This window comes from Cervus elaphus, chromosome 4 (assembly GCF_910594005.1).
Source record: "Cervus elaphus chromosome 4, mCerEla1.1, whole genome shotgun sequence".
Lineage (NCBI taxonomy): Eukaryota > Metazoa > Chordata > Mammalia > Artiodactyla > Cervidae > Cervus > Cervus elaphus.
The window spans coordinates 51,718,350-51,738,832 of record NC_057818.1 but is presented as its reverse complement, the minus strand read 5'-3'; the positions used below and the strand labels follow the sequence as shown (position 1 = coordinate 51,738,832).

Genomic DNA, 20,483 nt, shown 5'->3' with positions numbered 1-20,483 from the left:
CCCAGGGCTGCCCGCCCCCCTCAACACACACACCTCTCGCAGCCCCCACCCCCAAGCCTCTTTGGTCACCTATGCCGATGCTGGGCATCCAGCATCTCACACTTCTTTCCGTTCGTTTATTTTTGTAGTAAATCTCTGGGGGTGGCTGATGGGGGCCGGGGGGAGGGGGGGCCCTCCTGGGTGGGGGCTGGGGGCGGGTTTATTGCTCTGAGCTCCCTGTCCCCAGGGGGCCTGTGGGGAAGGGTGGGAGGCGGGCGTCAGCACTGGGGCCACACGAACACTCAGGTCACAGCACAGGGGCAGGTGGGTGGGGGGAGGCTGGGCGCCATATTGCACTTCAGGAGGGGGGCGTCAGGCGGGGACCACCCCCCGCTCAGACTGGAGCCTGGGGAGGAGGCTGGAGGTCATCGTGTCTCCTCCCCTCACTGGAGAGGGGAGGTGAGACCCCCCAGTCTGGGGCTGGGGAAGAAGCCTGGGGCAGCCATGTGCCCGGCCCCAGCCTCCGGCAGGACATCAAGGACAGACCGGGCCACAGAAGAGGCCCGCGGGCGGCCGCCCTGGTCTCCACCCCGGCAGAATCCATCTCCCCGCAGCAGTTCAGCTGCCGACCGCCCCTTTGCCCGCCTTGGCCTTGGGGGGCACGGGGAGGCCCTCGTCGCCGTCACTGTCAGAGCTGCAGCCACTGACGTCGGTGATCTCCAGCTCCGAATCGCTGTCCTCCTTCCCTCCCAGCGCGGCCTCTGGACCCCCGGCCCCCGGCAGCGCCAGGCGCTGGGCCACGGCCAGGCCCGCGGGACGCTCCGGGCCCAGGCCCTCCCCGGTGGCGGCCAGCAGGGGCGTGGCGGTGGGGCCGCCCCCTGCCCCTGCCGAAGGCAGGTGGCCCAGGGAACTGGCCAGGGGGTTGGGGTAGAAGTGTGGTGGGTAGAGAGGCGGGGGTAGCTTGGGGAAGGGGCCAGTGAGGTACGGGCTGAAGTTCCAGGGGTGCTCAGGGAAGGCGCGGCCGAAGTGCCCCAGCAGGCCAGGGGGCTTGGAGTAGCCTGTGGCACCTGGGGAGAAGGTGACAGGCACAGAGGGGGTCAGTTGGGCCGGCTCATTCCTCCCTGCCGTGTTACACCTGATTTTTCCCATCGTCCTCCCACACGGCATCTCCCCACCCTCACGTGGGTCCCCTCATTTCCACCCCCCCTGCCTGCCTCCCATTCATTTAGTGCCCCCCAAAAGCTCTGCTGTCAGCTTGACCCCTTCTATAGCTTCCCTCCTCTCTGCTTCACCTTCCTCACATCGTCTGACTTCCAGAGACACACGCGCGCATGCACACATGCACACGCACACACACAGCCTCGCCCAGGGCCTCCTTCCTGCATCCTGGCTCCTCCTCCATCTATCTTTGCCCACCTTCTTCCCTCACACACGTGCAGCATGCCTGCCCACCCCCCGCCCCCACCCTGGGGGCACCCCTGGACCCCAGGCCCTTACCAGAGCCCAGGAATGGGAAAGGGCTGTCTAGACGCAGCTTGTCTGTCTCGGGGGTGAAAAGGGGTGCCCGGGCCCCCGGCTCTCCCAGGCGTGGAGCAGAGAACAGGGTCTGCAGGGTCTAGAGAGGGAGGTGAGGGAATAGGTACCGCTCAGACAGGCTGTTCCTGCCCCAGGGGGTTCAGGGCTTGGGGACCCCAAGATCCAAACTCACTTCGGGGGTGAGGGGAGGAGCATCTGGGCCAGGGGCTCCCCCAAAAGGACCAGGGGTCAGCAGGAGTGGGGAGCCCGTGGTGGCGGCCGCCATGTCCAACAATGGGTAATTGACGAGCACAACCTTGCTGAAATTGAACTTGTAGGTGAACCTCTTCCCTTTGGTCTTGTGGAGAATCCGCTTGTTGTAGTAGTAGCTGTGAGCAGAGGGAGGACACTGATGTGGGGGGTGGGACCCCAGGAGGTGAAGGCAGAGCCCCCAACACTTGCTTGGGACCCAGCATAGGGCACAACAGCTTAGGGAAACTGAGGCCAAAGTCACAGGGCCAGGCAGGGGCTGGGGTCTGTGTGGCTCCAAAGCCCAGGGCTCTGGTCCTTCACTCACAAGTGGGTACTTAGGGTAGCTACAGGCGAAGAGCCCTGTGTGCTGGGATCCCGAAGGATTCTGCCCCCCAGGAAGTTGAGGGAAAGCCCCCAGGGGACAGGGCCCCAGAGGGACAGTGAGGAGAGAGGGGCGAGGTCCCCAGCCCCTCCTCACCGCAGCGCCCGGCTCAGCTTGTCATAATTCATGTGGGGCTTGCACTTCCGGATGCCCCAGAGCCGAGCCACCTCGTCGGGGTCCTTGATGACAAACTCTCCGTAGTCCCCCTGCCAGGCGATGACGCCCTGGTACTCCTCTTTCTGCAGCAGCTCCAGAATAAAGTGCCACAGCTGGATCTGCCTGGAGCCGGGGGACGACTCCGGCTTGTAGGCCCAATCCGGGAAGGCAAAGCCTGGGGACGGGAGGCAGAAGAGCGGCCCCAGGTCAGGGCGCCGAGTCGGGGATTTGGGGGACCAGGAGGCATCCCCCTCTTCCCTGACCCCTGGTCTCTGATGAGCAGCCTCAGGCATCTCTGGGGAGCCGACGCCCACTCTCCACATCCCACTTGGTGTCCAGTCCCCAGATTGTCCAGAGAGAGAGACCTCAGCGTCCAGGGGCCCTGGGTTGGCACTTGCAGCCCAATCTCCTGCCTTGGCACAGCTGGGCCGGAGGGTGGCAGGGACCAGATTCCCCTGTCCTTGACGCTGGGGGGGAGGGTCTGGGAGGGGCTTGCAGGAAAGGGCACGCCCTCCACTGCGTTCTCCCTGTGCCCCCCAGCCTGGTCCTGCCCCACGAGGTCTGGTCTCTTGTGCACTCTGAACAGTCCCTGATTCCTGCTCACTCTTCTCCCTGCCCCTTGTCCATCTCTCCCCAAAGTTCACCACCCCACACCCCTCCACCGCCCGGGCTGACCTCACCCTGGGACATCCAGGCTGGGCCTGCGTACACGTGTGCCTCCGTACCCGTCCATGTATTTATACCTATCACTTCCCTGTGTCCCCGCCCTTGCCTCTGTGCCATGTCGGTCTGAGAGCACGTGTGTGTGCAGACGCCCACAGCACACAACCTGTCACACAGACATCCACTCCCCCTCAAGGGAATCACCGGCTGTACCAGAGAGCCACACTCCCGCCGGAGCACGACACTACAATCATGCCACCGAGGGAGACACGCCAGACACACACGATTGCACATCTTAGGCCCCTCAGCACCGGGACCCGCTAACAACACAACTGTGATGAGAGACACACAGAACCCCAAAGGCCCAAATGAAACACCATGTGGTGGAGACCGTGAGTGCTACACCAAGACGCATGTGTCAATCTGACAGCCACACCCTCGTGACACCCTAACAGTACAGCAACCCCCACCCCCGTCACAAGCATCCAACTCTTTTTTTTTCACCTCCTGAGATCTTAGTTCCCAACCAGGGATTGAACCCATGCCCCCTGCAGTGGACGCTCAGATTCCTAACTGCTGGACCTCCAGGGAAGTCCCACAACCAGCTCTTAGCATCCACAGCTCCGATGAGCGCCCTGCATCCCAGTGTCCAGACATACAGATGCTAGGTGGAGACCGAGGGGCTTGCCCACCCTTAAATCTCACCTCCCACCCACAAGGCCCCAGGCCCTGGGTCCCACTTCTCCTGTGCCACAGTCTCTGACCCCGTCCCCCTCCTCAGAGACCCCAGACCCAGGCATGAAAACAGAAGGCAGAATTAGCCTACAGTCCGCAGAGAGCCCTGCAGGAAAGGAAGGTGGTTGGGGTGGCGGGGGCAGCGTCTCTGAGCTGAGAGATTGTTGGTATCCACTTGCTGGTGTGGTCCCAAGGCAGTTCCTTGCCCTCTCTGGCTTGTTAGAATTTCAGGGATGGGAGGCAAGGAGAAGCAGGGTTCCAGCCAGGCTGCCCGGGGTCTGCCCGAGGCTGGCGAAGGCCAGGCAGTTTCCTCCCTAAAGAGAGAATTTCTCTCTCAACTCTGTCTGGGGTCTTTCTCATCTAAGAAGACAGCCGAATCAACAACACACACTCTCTGGCCCATTCCACACCCGGAACACATCCCAGCGGCTGTATCACACAGACACGCCCAAACGATCCCGAAGATGACACCACACAGACACACAACCCGGCCTGTCCTCCATGCATGTTCTCGGGTGTGCTGTACGTCCCGACCCACAAACACAATGAGAGAGAGGAGGACCCACAACCTCGGCACACAGACACACACACACATCAAGACACACAGCCCCCAGTGTGCAGCCACACTCAGTGACAGAAAGAACCAGCCCCACGCCCCAGACACAGACACAGCCCCCGACACAGGCCTGGGGGACCTCCCACCCACCCACCCATGCAACCCAAAACGCAGCAAGATAAGACCTCCATTAGGTTCAGAATGCCACACACCATGGAAGAAGCAGTCAAAGGCTCATTGCCTACTGAGGCAAGCTGGCAGACAACTCCCCCGCCCCAGCCTGGAATTGTGGACATTCAGAGTCCCAAAGACACACAGCACACCCAGTCTGTAGACACTCAGGTGACCTCGGACGTGCACGGACAAGCAGGCAGAACCAGTTCAACAAAGAGATGGACACACATTTCCCCAGTGCGACCCCTTCTTCCGGAAACTGTAGGGTGACCCAGAGACACACGCCGGGATCCTAAATAACCAGCACGGAGTCTGTCTCGTCTCTCTGTCTGGTGGTGTACACACACACACACACACACACACACACACACACACACACCTCTTCCTCTCACTGCCCATCTGCGGGGTGTGTGACTTGGACTCAAATGCACGTCCAAGTCTTACTGTCCTCCACATCCCTGGTCTGGGTGTCCACTTCCAAGCAAGCCGTCCTCTTTCCCGTTCCAGCTAGTTGGGCCGCGCCTCCGTGTCCCCCTGCCTGGGTCATCCGGTCTGTCCACTTGTCCACCAGCGCCTGGTCTAGTGCCCCCTCTCGTCCCCGGCCCTGCGCCATCAGCGCCCATCTGTCTCCAGTCTCCCTGCTTCTCTTTGCCTGCAGGTCCTGGGTGGAAGCAGATTGCGGCCGGCCGAGACCCCAGGTCTTCAGGCCCCAGCATCTTTGTCCCGCTCAGACCTCCACACCTCACCTGTCCTCCAAAAGACCCTCGTGTCCCAGCAGGGCAGGTGGCAGGAACATCTGGCTGTGAAGTTTTTAGCCAAGTTTTTCACTAAGGGGTGGGATTCAGGCGACTCTGACCAAGACCCCGGGCAGATGGAGGAAAGACAGTGAGAGGTGCAGAAAGGAGGGGCCAGAGGGTTGGGAAGGTCCCAGGGCTGGGGAAAGGGTGGGGTAGGTCTGGGCCAGTTACCAGGGGTCCAGAGAGCCGGCAGGGCGGGTGGGGCGAAGAGAAGGTCGGAGACGCAGCTACAGTCCATGGTGGAGCCAGCCCTGCAGAGAGGCCAGACAGACAGACGGATGAGGACAGGATGGAGCAAGCAAGGGAGACAGACCAAGTCAGTCGGGGGCTGGCACTGCCGGGGAACATCCCCCTCCACCCACCCAGGCCCCAGCCGCCCTCATCCTCGCATCCTGCCCCCCCTCCTTCCCCTACAGGTGCCCCTCTGCCCGCTGGTCCCCGTCATTCCCAGTCCCGCGCCCGGTCCTTCCCTCCCGGCCCGTCCTCCTGGCAGCCTCCCCTTCCTCTGTGCCTCACCACTAACCACGGGCCCCCAGCCTCCCTCCGCGCTCCTCGCCACTCACTCACTCACACTCCCGGCTCACACTCGCGCCCCGCACCGCCCCGCACCGTCTCTGCCGCTGTCTCTCCATCCCTCGCCTCGCGCCTGACCTCTCCGGGTCCGTCTCTGTGTCCCGGGCTCTCCCTCGGTCTCCCTCTGTGGCTGTCCCCGGTCTGTCCCGCTCCCCACCTCTGCGCCCCCGCCTCCACCCCGCCCGGCTGGCCCCCGGGCTGGCTGGTCCAGCTCGAGCACCGCCCCGCGCTCTCATCTGTCGCCCAGAGCCAGCCAGCACCGGCGGGCGGGCAGGCGGCCTTCCGACGGGCTGGGAGGGGGCCGGCCCAGCCCCTGCCCGCCCTGCCCTCCGCCCCACCCACCCCACAGAGCGGCCCCCAGCGCCCGCAGGAGTGCTCCCTCAGATGCCCTCCTTAAACCCGCTGCCCCTCTCAGACCCTCGCCACTTGGGCCTGCCTCCTCTGCAGAAGGCCCCCCTCAGACAGCCCCTTCCCCTTAGGTCTGCCTCTCCCCTCAAACACCTCCTCCCCTTAGATCTGCCTCCCCCATCAGACACCCCTCCCCTCAGACCTGCCTCCCCCCTCAGACACCCCTCCCCTTAGATCTGCCTCCCCCCTCAGACACCCCTCCCCTTAGATCTGCCTCCCCCCTCAGACACCCCCACCCCTTAGATCTGCGTCCACCCTCAGGCACCCCTTGGATCTGCCTCTCCCCCTTCCCCCCCTACGCCTTGCAACAGGTCCCCCCTCTCAGACCCCCACTCCCTGGGACACCCCCTCTCCTTGGGTACCTCATTCTCAGATACTCGGCTCATCCCCTGCTCATCCCTGTCTCTCAGACCTTTCCCCACCGTTCGTTTTTGTCAGCCCTTCTCCCTCTGATACCCCACCAACCCTGACACCACCACCGCCCTCAGACACCCACTCCCTCAGACATCCGCTCTTCTCAGACGCCCACCATCCAGGACACCCCAAGCCCCAGATCCTTCCACCCCTCCAGACCCCACCTCTCAGAGGATGTGCTATCTTCATGCTCCCTCCCTGGGGTACCCACCCACCCTTCCCCTCTACAGACTCTTAAACACACCACCCCTCTCACACGCCCTGCCTCTCGAGGATCTCACACACCTTAGGAACCCACAGCGTTCCCCCCATAAACCCCACCCCTTGGACACCAGAGGAGCCTTGGCAGCCCACTCCCCCGCACCCCGGGCTTGCCCAGTTGCCCACCCACGGCCACCCTCACCCCAGCCTCCAGCCTCCCCCGCCCCCATGTCTATTGAGGCCTCTCTGATCGCGCCCCCTCCCCAGCACCCAGGCTCCTGCTGGGGGCAGCCCCTCCTCCTCTGCTCCTATACCCTCCTCTCCCCCCAGCTCCCCAACTTTCTCTGTTTCTCTGCCTCCCTATCTCTCTTTCTCTTCATCCTTTCTCTTCATCGTCTCTCTTCCCTTCTCCGTCTCCTCCCACCATCTCTGGTCCACTTTGCTGTCTCTCTCTGGTCTGCTTTCTCATCTCCCGTCACCCCAGGTGTCTCGCCCCATCTTTCCCCACCCAGCAGTCTCCCCCCTCTGCCTCTCCCCCTCCATCACTCAGTCTCTGCCTGTATCTCTGTCCTCCACGACCACCCCCTGCCATGTCCTCCGGGGCCTGTCCCTCTCTGTCCCTGGCCTTTCTCTGTTCTCCCTGGTGTCTCCCCAGGTCTTTCGTCTCTGGAACTCTGCGCCATCTGTCTCTTTTCCTCCCGTCTCTCATCTAACTCCCATCTCTCGGTCTCTCTGCCCCTGTCTGCCCGCCTGGCCCGTCTCAGTCTCTCTTCTCTCCCATCTCCCCACCTCGCTCCATCCACCTCTCTCTCCCCCACCTCCCTGGCTCGCTCTGCCTCTCCGGGCCCCCCTCCCTCCTGCTTCACACACACCACCACCACCCCCCGCCCCCACCCCCTGTTGGCCCCTCTCATTTCCGTGTTGGTTTTGATTTCTCTTCCCGACGCTTTCAACTCCCCGCCGCCTCCTCCGGACACGTTATAACGAGGAGCCGTGGGATCGGCGCTCCGGGCCCTGCTCCCACGCTCCCCCCGCGTCTCTCGCACGCAGGCACGCGTCTCTGCCATCTCGAGGTCTCTGCCTGCCACTTCTTCCCTCTCTGTCCCCCGGCCGGGGTCCTGTTGGGCCCCCGCCCCCTCCTGTTCTGCCCCCTTCCCCGCATGTCTGCCCCTGACTGTCCGGGCACCACGGCACCCCATCTCCGTGTCCCCATGTCTCTCTGTCTCTGGGTCCCCACGTCTCTGGGGCTCCACACCACCCTGTTTTTATGTCTGGGGGTCTCCACCCCTGTCTCGGTGTCTCTGTCTCCCCATCTCCGCGTCTCTTTTTCCGTCCCAGCATCCCGCATCTGTCTCTAGGGGCCCCTTTGATCTTGCCCTGCCCCTGGCGCCCCCCTGGCCCCATCGATCGCTGATCGACCGATGGAGGGCGCAAGGCCTGAGGGGCCGGCCGGGGCAGTGGGCCTGGCAGGGGCCTGGCTGGACAGCTGGACAGATGGACAAACACCCAGCCCCCCCCGCCCCCGTGGCTGCGGAGGCGGAGCGGCTGCAAGCCCGCCCCTCCCCACCAGTCCACACGGGGCGGATGGGGACTCCGGGCAAGCTTTAATTTTTAATTTTATTTTGCTTCCTCCACACCCCCCCACCCCCCCATCTCCACCGCCCGCAGCCATGGCATCGAGTGTGTGTGTGCGCGTGTGCGCGCAGCAGTGCGGAGACAGGCTGGGCCGGCAAAGGCTGCCTCCCTCCCTTCCCTGCCAAGGAGCTACACAGACCCACACGGCAACCCAGACACACACACGCCACAGTGCCACACAACACGACCCCGACACAGCTCGACAAAATGACACACGCCACACCGGCACACACAACACGCATCACAACGACGGGTGACGCACATGTTAACCCGCTCACGCACACCAGGACGGCCACAACCAACACCATCACGCAGCCCCTGCCACACGGCAACCCAGGCACACACACCTCCAGCTTACACACCACAGAGACACCCATGTCAAAACACACATACATGTACTCTCACGGTCACAGACATTGACACACAGACAGATACACAACCACATACAGATATATGCAACACACACCCCGATTCAGTCCCCTACAGAAGCAAAGACACACAATCATAGATTAGAGACAGATGCACACTACATAGACACACCGTCACACACCAAGGCTCATGAATACAAGCTCACAAAGCTGCAAAGTGCACACTGACACAGTGCCAGCATAGAAGTGCGCACACACACACACCCAGGCACACCCAGCAGCACAGCCAAGCCAGTCACACACAAGGGACACGAAAGCACAGTCACACAGACAAGCACCAGAGACCGTGTGTGTGCACACTCTTCATCATGCAAGGAGACAGAGGTGCACGCACGACACCAACACAGCCAGCCATCGCCAGGCCAGCATCACACACGGTGCACACATACACACAGCGCCACACTCAGACCCACAGCCCAACTGGATGAGGCTGGGTGGGCTGGAGTGGGCACTCAGAGATAACCCCACTCTGGGGTCCCAATGTTCCTGCCACCATCTGTCCAGCCGTCTGTCCGTCCACTCATCTGTGGACACCCCCAGCCTGGACGTGTGTGAGGCGGGCACTGAACCAGGCCTGCTTATGCAGTGGGTCTCTCCCTCTGTCTTTGTTGCCCCAGCTGTCTGTCGGCCTCTATCTCCAAATATCTCCATCTCTTAGTGTCTCTGTTTCTTGTCTCTGTCTCGAGGCATCTCTGTCTCTCTGCATCTCTCTTTGCCTCTGTCTCCTCGTTGCCGCCCCCCCACCACCCCGGCCCCCTGGGCTGGGGTTTAACCAGTTGTTTTGATTTCTCTAAGCTGCTCTGGCTGCCTCGGGAGCCGCCTCAGGCCTTGCACCCCCCACCCCAGCCCCTTCATCCCTCACCCAGCCCCCCCACCTCCCCTTAACACAATCTGCACAAGTGGAATGAAAATTGATTTTTTTTTTAAATTTCATATCTTCTCCAGGGCTCTGTCTAAAGAGGAGAGAGACGCGGCCCAAGACCCTTCTCCCGCGGCCCCCGCACGCATGCATACACACACACACTGACAGGCACACACATCACACTCGGACACACAGATACACACACACACACACACACACACCCCTTGGTGCTCCATCTGCACCCAGCCTGGTACACACGCCTCCGTATACCACATACCCATGTAGGACACACCTGTGCACACAGCAGACACAGTAGACCCCTGTGCATGCACACACACTCTCTCTGGACACACACGACTAGGCACCCTTCACACACAGCACACGTACACACACACTGTCCAAACAGGGAGCACACAGCCGGCTACCTGCTCTCATACACTATGTTAACACACACTCCCAGCACGCCTGTCTGTACAGACCATTCCACATCCATGGGGACACAAACCTGGGCCCCAGGACCTCCCATCACAGGTACCAAGGAGGCTATCCCGGGAAGGAAGGGGTCAGGAAGGTGATAGGGGCTCTCCTGCCTGGCCTTGCCCCCACTCCCAACCCAAGGTCACCCATTCTACCCCCACCCACATCCACCAAATGGTGTCCTTGTGTGTGTACACACACACACAAACACACACACCACTGTCTCTACTTCTGTCAAGGCCACACACTGTCATCTCCACAACCGCCCAGCTCGTTTGAGACCTGGCTCATCCCCAGAGGAAACACAGGGGCGGAAACACACCAGCACCTGTGACACACACAGTGATCCCATCCCCAGGCTGATGCTCACACGACATCAGAGACCCAGCCCCACACATCGCTGAGCATCAGTTTACACAAGGGATGCACACGTACACCACCAGTCTCACACGAATACACAACCACAGACACACGCAGCCTTCCACACCCCTCAGGGCTGGCCACACACAGTCTCGTTCATTTAACTGTCATGAACTGATACTCCTTATCTAGCTCCCCAGATGACCACACACATGCACACACAGCCTGTCCACGCCTGATCCCAGACTCAGACACCAGCCCACAGTCTCAGACACACAACAGCACCCCTGCACACAAAGGCACCGCCACACACAGCCAGTCTGATGCAGCAGCTCGGCGGGGGGGCTTGGGGACCGTGTCCACAGCTGCCCCTGTGCTGTGTTCCTCATACCCACACTCACCAGCCTGGCTCCTGGGGTCCCACCATGCTGGCACTCTCGGTCTTTCCACCCCGTCTCCCTGGGGCTATTAAGCCTCCTGGTCTCCTGGCCCTCAGACATGTCCTTTCCCGGCCACTCAGACACGCCATGTGGCCACCTGACCCAGAACCTCCAAACACGGCACAGCTCCAGAGTTTTGGGGGCAGACAGCTGAGCATCACACCCCGGTCACACATGTGGGCATAAACACGACACGCGGGGTTTAATGCGACCCCAGGGTGTCACGCACCCACACTTAGTCACTGCCCAGGAACACACACCTCTCCACACGCCACGTTTACAAGTGCTGTAACACAGGTCACACAGTCCCATGAAAAGGCAGCCAAGCCCCCCTCCAAAGTATCACACACACCACAGACACACACGGTCCAGACAGCTTGCACACATGCACACACGCACACACAGGCGCGCACACGCCCCCAGGAACCTCTGCCCAGGCTGACTGTGCAAGACGGAGGGACAGTTTGGCAGACAGACGGGGCACCAGCTTCCAGCCTGGAGAAGGTGGGTGTGGGGTGCTTGGGAGGCACGAAGCCAGGGCAGGAACGGAGACCTCAGACCCACCCTCACACTGTCTCTCCCTCTAGCTGGCATCTCTGGGGTGGAGTGTGTCTCTCTAGGTCTCGGTCTCTCCCCCTGAGTTCCAGTCTCTGCACGGATGTCCCTGGGGCTGCGGCCAGCGCTCCGAACGGTGTCAGGAAGGGGGGGTGGCGAGGGAGCGTCCCCCGGGAGGTGGGAGCCGCAGTGCCACGCACCCCGCCTACCAAACAGCGCTGGGGGAAGGGAGAGGGAGGGAGGCGCAACCGCAGATGGACCCAGAGAGATGGAGCCAGCGCAGGGCTGGGGGGGACTGAGAGACACCCGCAGAGGGAGAGAGACAGAGACAGCGATGGGGAGAGGGAGATATGGGAGAGAAGTGGGGAGCAGCCCAGAGCGGGGAAACAGACTGGAACAGGGACTGGAGAGACGCAGAGAAGACGGGAGGCCAGAGAGAGTCTCACAAAGACAGACAGGGAGCGAGACACAGGGAGAGACTGACAGAGACCAGAGCCGGGGCGGGAGACCCAAGTTAGGGAGACCCGGGAAAGAGCAGTGGGTCCGAGAGAGGCTTCACAAAGTGAATTAGAGCTGGAGGTCACGGGGAGAGAGCTGCTGGGAGCAGAGTCCCCGGGTCAGGGAGAAAGGAGAGGAGGGGGCAGAGATGCGGAAAATTGAGGGATTAGGGCAGAGGTACAGGAGTGGATGAGGGGGGCTGCAGGGCCCGAGGCCGGAGCAATGGTGGGGAAAGTCAGAGTCCCGCTGGCACAGGCAGAGCCCAAGTGTGGGTTCACGGCCACCTCAACGCCCACCTGGGCTCTTGTGCAGTCTTGGGAGAAGGGACCAGTGTCGGGGAGGGGTCCTGATCTAGTTCCTGGCTGCCACCCCAACTCCAAAGCCTGTCCCCTCCTCCTCCTCCTCACCACCACCCCGCCCCAACCCCAACTCCAACTCCAGCCCCTGCGTCCACCTGAACCCCAGTGGAGCTGGGGTTCTCTTCCCAAGCTGGTCCTCAACTCCCCCGGCTGAATCCCAGTCTCATCCTTACACCCCCAGGCCCTGCACCACCTGCCCTGCCCCCCCCGCCACTGCTGGATCCTCTGGCCTCCGGGCTCTGTGTCAGAGACAGTGGCGATGACTGTGACGTGGTGGGGGTGCTGGGGAGGGGGTGGAGGGACAGGACACTGAAGGCGAGGGTGACCAGCTAGTCCTAGGAGCCACGAGACCATGGGAGCCCCTCTGGACTGCACTGGCCGAAGGGCGGGGAGGCTGTGTGTCCTGCTCACGGGGCTTGGCACCAAGTATGTGCTCAGCAAATACTGTTGGAAGGGAATTCAGGCTACAGGGAGCAAGGCAGGGAAACAGAGGGATGGTGTGAGTCAAGGAACAGAAAGGCAGAGACCCCTGGACAGCAGTGGAGGTGGGGAGGCAAGACCCAGGGCGAGGGGGCAGAGAGGTGGGGCACCGAGGGCAGGACCCCTGTGTTGGAGCCAGGCGTAGGGCCTGGGCCAGCTGGAACCGGATGCCTGGGCTTCAGGGATCCCACAAGGGCCAGAGAAGGGCCAGGGTCCGGCTGGACTGGGGGAGGCTCGGGGCTCCAGGGGCATCGCACGGTGCTAATTCAGCGCCATCGATCAGACGGGATGAGAGCAATAAATTATTGTGACAAGATGCAATCCTGGCCCGCGCACTGCCGCCGAGGCGGATCGATCCCTGTCCCCAGCCCCACACCGGGTCCCATGCCCAGGCCTCGGCCGGCCGGGATACTTCTGCCCACCTCTCTCTCCAATCCCCCCACCACACACATGCTTCCACTGACAGCCGGGAGGGGCTGCAGCCCTGGGAAAGAGACAGGAACAGAGAGGGACCCATGGAGGGAAGGTCAGCCCCTATCTGTGCCCCCCGCTTCCCACTGCCTGCATCCTGGGGCTTCCTTCAGTCTCTCATCCACACTATGACCTGGGAGGTAGCAGCTGCCATGATGCCCATTTCACAGATGCAGAAACTGAGGCTCCGACAGGGGCAGTAACTTGGCCAAAGTCCCACAGGGGTGAGCGGTGATGTCTGGACTCAAATGCAGATCAGTATGACTTGAAGTCTCCCTAAGATTTCCACTGTCAGTGGAGAGGGCAAGGGGCAGAGACAGAAGAGGAGAGAGGTGACAGAGAATGAGACAGAGACAGAGAATGCAGGACGCAGACAGAGAGTCAGAGCGCTATAAAGAGATAGGGAGGGATACAGAGACCCTGAGAGAGACAGAAATGGAGGAAAACAGAGAACAAAGACAGGGAGGGAGGAAAAGAGATTCAGGGACAAGCAAAGGGGGATGGGAAGATGGAACAGAGATGGAGACAGACAGAGGGGATAAAAGACAGGTGGGGGGATAGGAAACAGGAGCCAGGAACCAGAGACCAAGGTGTATGTGAGGAGACAGGTGTGTGGCAGGAGGCTGTGCTCGCTTGGCGGGGGGCAGGTGGGAACCAGGAGGCGGATGACAAGCTTGGCCGGGGGCAGTCACCGTCAGAGAGACAGGTGTGCCAGCAGGTAGGGAGGGTATCCAAGGACAGGAGTGGAGGTAGAACGTGGGATGTAGCAGAGCTGGCAGGTGATGGGCAAACAAATGATGCCAAAGTGATGAGGTGGACAGATGTGTCTGTGGAGGAAGGTGGTCACCTGATGGGCAGGTGTGGGGGACAGGGACACTTGGAAGCTTGCAGTCAGATGGCCTCAGATTGATGCAAATCTCCAGTAGCTACCAGCTTCCAAGTCCAGAAATGACTTCATTTCTCTGAACTCAGTTTCCTTCTCTGCAAAATGGGAATAAGGGATAAGATAAGTGCCTCCCTCCCAAGGGTCTCATGAAGATGAAATGAGACAAGGGATATGAAGAACAGAAGACACCGTCTGTCGCAGAGATGGGTGTTTAATAAGCAGTGGCCACGCACACGTTATGAGCAGGTGCTCCTCAGAGAGTGGTCCGTGGACCAGCAGCAGCAGCTGCACGACTTGGAGCTTGCTAGAAATGCAGAGCGTCAGGCTCCTCCCCAGACCTGCTGCACCAGGGTCTCTGCGGTGAGACCCAGGTCTCTGTGGTCCCACAAGCCCTCCAGATGGTTCCTCTGCCCGTGCAACCTAAGGACCCCTGACTTAAGCGCTTCTGCATGCCGCAGCAGGTAGGTGTGTGGATGGCCGAGAACAGGTGTTACACGTTTTTAACAAATGCTACAGGTGTTACTTGTGCTCACCGAGAAAGGTATTCCCCTGAGGAGATAGACGGCTGGTGACACGTTCTGGGGAAAGGGACAGGTCGTTCCAGAGGGGAGTGGGCTGGAGACAGGTGTGAGAGATCTGAAGGTTAGGCTCTAGAGGGGCAGGGGCGACAGGTTGTATGAGCAGGTGGTTGAGAGGGACGGGGTGGGTACACAGTGTTTGAAGAAGCTATGAAGGAACGAGGGCCACAGTGGATGTGGTGAGTTGGGGAGAAGGCGAGAGTGTTGGGAGTCAGGCGTGCATCTGTGGGGCAGAAGCAGGAATCCCTTTGGGGACAGGCTGGGGAGTCCAGTGGTTTGGCAGAGACCTGGATGAAGAGATGTAAAGCAGAGAGAGACTAAGGAGAGGGTGTGTGGAGGGCTCAGTACCTGTTTGCTTGAAGAAATGAGTGGACGTGGTACCGGAGCAGGTGATGCCTGCGGTAGACAGGTGAGCAACAGGCAGGTATGTGGAGATATTGGTATAACCTTGTGAGCAAAGGAAAAAGAAGTGAGGAACGTGGAACTTTAGGTATGTGGGGAAAGAAGAGAGGCAGATAAGTCATACCTGCAGGGACAGGTATACAGGTGAGGCAGGTACCTGTCAACCAGGACAGATTCCTGGCCCAAAGGCATGCCAGCATGAAGCTGCACCTTGGGAGACCCAGAGAGACAGCGAGGACAGCAAGCGTGCATGTGGACATGGGCTTGAAGGAGCCATGGCAGGGGAGGGACCCAAGAAAGATGGCTACCCCGATACCTGGGGGCCACTGCATGTGTGAGCCATGGGGGGGTGGCTAGCAGACACGTGAAGGTGGCGCATGCGCTCTTGTCTGGGATGAGTTACCTGAAGTGACAGGTATGGAGGAAGCCTTGGAAGCAGGTGTACTTACGTGAAATGATGGGAGACGTGAGGAAGAGTGTGAGGGAGTTAGGTGCAGGCAGGGAGTGCCATGAAGAAGATGCATTTCTCAAGTGACAGGGGCGTAGGAGGTTCTTCTGGAAGGACCAGCGTGAGGGTGGACAAGGTCAGCATTATAAGGGAGAGGTATGGGTGAGAGCCGGGGGTGGGGAAGAGAGGGGGGCAGGCACGGCCTGAGGTCAGAGAAGAAGGATGCTCCTGTGTTGAGTGTGAGTGTTTATGTGTAAAGGAAGGGACTGCGTGAGATAGAGTGAGGTAAGACGTGCTGGACAGGTACTGCCTGAAGGAGACAGAGATGAAGAAATACAGACGTGTGAGAAACAAGTGCGTCTCGGGCTTTCCGGGGGAGGTGGGGGTGGTGCAGCTGCAGGTAGAGAGGGAATAACCTGGTCTGAAATGAGACATGCCTGGATTCACGTGGAAAGGGCAAAGTTTGGAGAACATGTTACCTGGAGGTGCAGGTAAGCTTGATCATGGGCATCTTTGGGACAGGTTTCTTCAAGGGACAAGTGTTACCTGGGGGGGGGGCAGGTGAGAGGAAACAGATGACACCTGGAGGGGGGTGTGGATGAAGGGAACAGGTGCGGAGGACAGGGATTACCTGCAGGGCACAGGTGTAAAGAGTCGAATGTTACCTGGAGGTCCAGATGTGGGACACCGATGTGACAGGTGTGTTGATAGGCAGGTGTGGGTGAAAGATGTTACCTGGGGCCACAGGTGTGTGCGGCATGGCTCTTTGGGGTGGTTTGTGGCTTCCGTTTCACTCACTACCCCCTCCCCGCCTCCCCAGGGGCCGGCTGAGCTCGCGGATCCCTCCCCAGGCTCTGGCCCGCGGCAGGGCACGCAGTTAGCTCTGGGCTCGGCCTGCCGGCAGCCGGGGCTCCAGAGGCTGCTTGGCGATGCGGAGCGCGTCTGGGCCTCGGCGGGCCGGCCGGGCGGGGGGGAGCGGGAGGGGGGGGCCGTTTAGCCGTGATAGATCCGCGCGCCGCTTGTCTCTTAATCTCCGGAGCGACCGATCGATTCGCTATTTCCCTTTGTTGCCAGAAAATTCGATCCTGGGCCTGGAATTAGGTCCCCGGCTTAATCTGAGCGGAAACCAGCGAGGGGGAGACAGAGACAGAGACACTGGGAGAGACAGAGACAGAGAGACAGTGAGAGACAGAAGCAGAGAGATGCTGAGAAAGATAGGGGAAGGGCAGAGATAGTCACAGAGATTCTGAGAGATGGTCTAAGAGTTGGACCCAAAGAGGTAGAGACAGATGCTGTGAGAGGCAGAGACAGAGAGACAAAAAGAGACAGAGAGACAAAGTCTGGGAGAATTAGAGATGGACACAGAGATCCTGGAAGAGACAGGGACAGAGAGTCAGTGAGGAGAGACCCCGCCAGAAAAGAGATGTCAGAGGTGGCCCAGCATGGTCCCGGGACAGCTGTGGAATGACTGGGACAGAAAAGGCATGTGGCACTAGGCCACCTGTCCCCAGGACATGGCCCCCCCCAAAGGTCAAGGCCAGGCCTGCACTCCCAGCCGGGAAGTATGCAGACCCCAAACTTGGCTCAAATATCCTCCCCACAGCCCCTGGGACCTCTCACACCAAATATCCAGACCCCAAATATCGAGGGCCAAATTTGCAGATCCTCAGCTCTGAACTCTAGCTTCAAATCCAGACCTCCCAGCCCCCCAAACCCAACCCCCATGCGGACCCCATCTCCAGATATCCACACCCCTAGTCCTGATCCCCAACCCCAAACAGCTCTTCATCCCCAATATCCAGTCTCTTGGCTCCGAGCCCCTAGGTCCCAAATTTCAAGCCCTCAGCCTTGCTCTCTACACCCTCGACTCTCGCCCCTAAGTCCAGACCCGCCCTCACGTCTGGCCGCCAGCGTGCGCTCTTACGGCGCGGTCTACCGCGCTCTCCACACTCCCCGCGCCCCTGTCCTTGGACCCCTGCCCCGAGGGCGCACCTCCAGCCCTCGGCCCCTCCCTCCTCCCGGGAGTCCGACGCAGCCCCACCCGCCCCCACCTCCCGGTAGGAGACCCCACCCGCCTCCCCGCCCCCAGCTTGGGGAGCCCAGCTCTCTCGGGAGCACCTCCCGCGGCCAGGCCCCCGCCCCGGGCAGGAATCCCCGCCCCCCATCCCCGCCCCTGTGCCGGCCGCGGCGCTCACTCACTTTCCGGGATTTGCGCATCCGCACAGGTCCGGGGAGAAGAGTTTAAAGTTCGGATCCCGCAGCCATGGCCCCCGCGGCGTTCTGGGGAGGGGGCACCGGGGCGGGGGCGGGGGTGGGGGGAGATGCCCAGAGCTCCCGAGGAGGGGACGGAGCCAGAGAGGGCGGGAGCAGGGAGCGAGAGTCACTGAGAGACCCGGACACCGAGAGGTGTCCGGAGACAGAGAGACGGGAGCGAAGCAGAGACAGGGAGATGCAGAGAGAGACCCCGACACGGAGACGCGCCAAGAGAGATGGAGACGCGGGAAGCTGGGGACGGAGCTCCGGGCGGACAGCGGCTCCGCGAGCCAGGCGCGGGGCAGCAGGGCCGGGGCGGGGGGCGCGGGGGCGGCCGGCCGCGGGCGCCTCCTCCCGCTCCTCCTCCCGCTGCTCCTCCGCGCGCGCCGCGCGCCTCCCGCCCTCGCGGCCGCCCGGCCCGGCTCCGCGCGCAGATATATGGAGGCGGCGGCGGCGGCGGGCGGTGCGGGGGAGGGGGCGGGAGCGCGATCGATGGAATATAATTTTCCTCAAACTCGGAAAATAAAGTTCAGAGCTGATCAAATTTGAAAACAGATGTCGAATCGCGACTCTAAATAAGGTTCGATCCCGGGACCGAGGGAGTGGGGGCGGGGGGCGGGGGTGGGTGGAGAGGTGGAGACCCCCTCTCCTCTCCTTTCCCCTCCGCTCCCTGCCCCGCCCCTCCCGAGGAGGACAGGCGGACAAACGGACGGGCGTGAGAGATGGAGGTGGCAACTACGGTGGCCAGGACCCGTGCTGGACACGCGGAACTGGACTCGAACGCGGCTGAAACGCACACAGTCTGGGTAACACACAGACATAGGGACACACCGATACACTAACAGCGCGAACACACATAGGGGACACGGCCTGTGGGCACATGGACACACAGCTATAGTAGACACACACACACATACACAAACAGATGGACACAGCTGCACACACAGACCCACCCTGCCCCACTGCCACTTCCTCACCCACTGACCTGCAGACTGGACACACACAGATCCATGGTGACATACGGCTACACTCCGGTCCTGACGCACACCCTCTGACACACGAGCCCAGGGCATGTGGACAGACAGAACCCAGGTCAGGCACACTGACACTCCCCTTCACATGGACACGTGGTCACAGGGTCACTGAGGCCCTGTACACACACACACACCTGCAGTGACAGACAAGGGATCTGCTCTCATTGAAATAACAAGGAAATAGCCACTGGCCTCTGGGCCCCGAGAGGAGCCCCCTGTCACCCCAGCCCACCCCAGAATTCAGCCCCCACTCAGGTGCCCTGGCCCAGCCTGACTCTACTGTCCACTGTCCACTCTCCTTTTCCCTCTCTTGCCCACTTCTCACCCCTCCTCCTTCCCCTCTCCCCCTTGCCACTTCTCTCCCCCACTTTTCTCTCCCACCCCAGGGCCATGCTCTACCCCCTCAGGGGATCACCCCTGGAGTTACCTGCCTCCAGAGGGGAAGGTGGGTGGGGCAAGACAGGAGACCAGGACAACTCTGTGAGGCTCTCCCCTGCCCCACTGACCCCCAGGTGCCAATGCCAACGTGCTGAAGGGACGAAGAAGGCTCCAGACGGGCTCCAGCTCCACCCCACCCCCCTTCAGCACTCCTCACTTGGACAAGTCACTAAACATCCCATGGTCTCAGTTTTCTCATCTGCAAAATGGGGCAATTATGTCAACTACATGCTAGAGTTAAACAGGGACATGGGCACCATGCCAGTCTCCAAATAAACACCCTAGCTCTGGACATTAGCACTTCCAAATAATCATCCTGAAAATACTAAACATTTGGCCAGAAAATGAGAACTCCTTCCCTTGTCTGTACATAGCATAGCACTCTCAAGAGGACAGCAGGAAGCCCCTGCCTCCACTGTCTCTACCCCATCATTAAGCTGAACTTGAGACCCCCCGCCTTCCGGAAAACCAACCTCCTTGGGTGTCTAAAACAACCCAGACTGTACATAGCATCCTTGAAGAATGCTCACCAGCTGGACCTGTATCTTTGGGGTGTCTGTGACCCCCACCAGACCGTAGAGAGCGTCTTCTGGGGCAACTTCACAGCAGGTGGCTCTGAGTGCTACAGAGGAGATTCTGAAATACCCTCTGGGGGTAGGATTTCTCATCTGTATGGGAAGCCCTTTGAGAGGGAGACAACACCCTTCAGGTGCATATACACCCTTTGAGAAAGCTAGAACACTGTCAAAGCATCAAGAACACCAACTGGAACACATTTGATGACTATGAAATAAGCAAAGGGACACCTGGGAAAAAAGAAAGAACACCTTCTGGGAGGAGAGAACTCAGCTGATGGTATGTTACACCCTTCAGTAAGACAACACACCTTCTGAGAAGACAGGGTGTATTACAATTTACACAGCCCCCATCCTTGAAATGTGAGTGGTACCCATAAGTCAGCAAAGATGATCAGCCAAGATAGTTTTCACACCTTCTATCTCTAAGCCCTGCCTCTAGGAGAGAGGAAGGCATCTCAGGGCATCGGAAACACTGTTAGAATGTAAGTAATACCCG

The 20,483-nt window shown here is 60.6% G+C and overlaps 1 protein-coding gene across 1 annotated transcript; it reads right to left on the bottom strand.

Annotated features, from left to right (window-relative positions):
* Positions 1–597: 597 nt before the first annotated feature.
* ERFL (ETS repressor factor like) lies at positions 598–19,460 on the bottom strand. The gene is made up of 7 exons (XM_043899314.1): positions 19,399–19,460; positions 18,923–19,105; positions 5,381–5,460; positions 2,225–2,459; positions 1,688–1,883; positions 1,477–1,594; positions 598–1,046 (listed from the first exon to the last, which is right to left on the bottom strand). Exons 2-7 carry the CDS (start codon positions 18,955–18,957, stop codon positions 598–600), a joined length of 1,113 nt encoding a protein of 370 aa, XP_043755249.1. The 5' UTR covers positions 18,958–19,105; positions 19,399–19,460.
* Between the last annotated feature and the right edge of the window lie 1,023 nt (positions 19,461–20,483).

Excerpts from the sequence above, each read along its gene's own strand:
- ERFL (XM_043899314.1), bottom strand. The coding sequence starts at position 18,957 with ATGTCACCATGGATCTGTGTGTGTCCAGTCTGCAG. Across the intron at positions 1,884-2,224 it reads AAGCTGAGCCGGGCGCTGCG|CTACTACTACAACAAGCGGA; the intron begins GTGAGGAGGGGC and ends CTCTGCTCACAG. Across the intron at positions 1,595-1,687 it reads CTCCTCCCCTCACCCCCGAA|ACCCTGCAGACCCTGTTCTC; the intron begins GTGAGTTTGGAT and ends CTCCCTCTCTAG.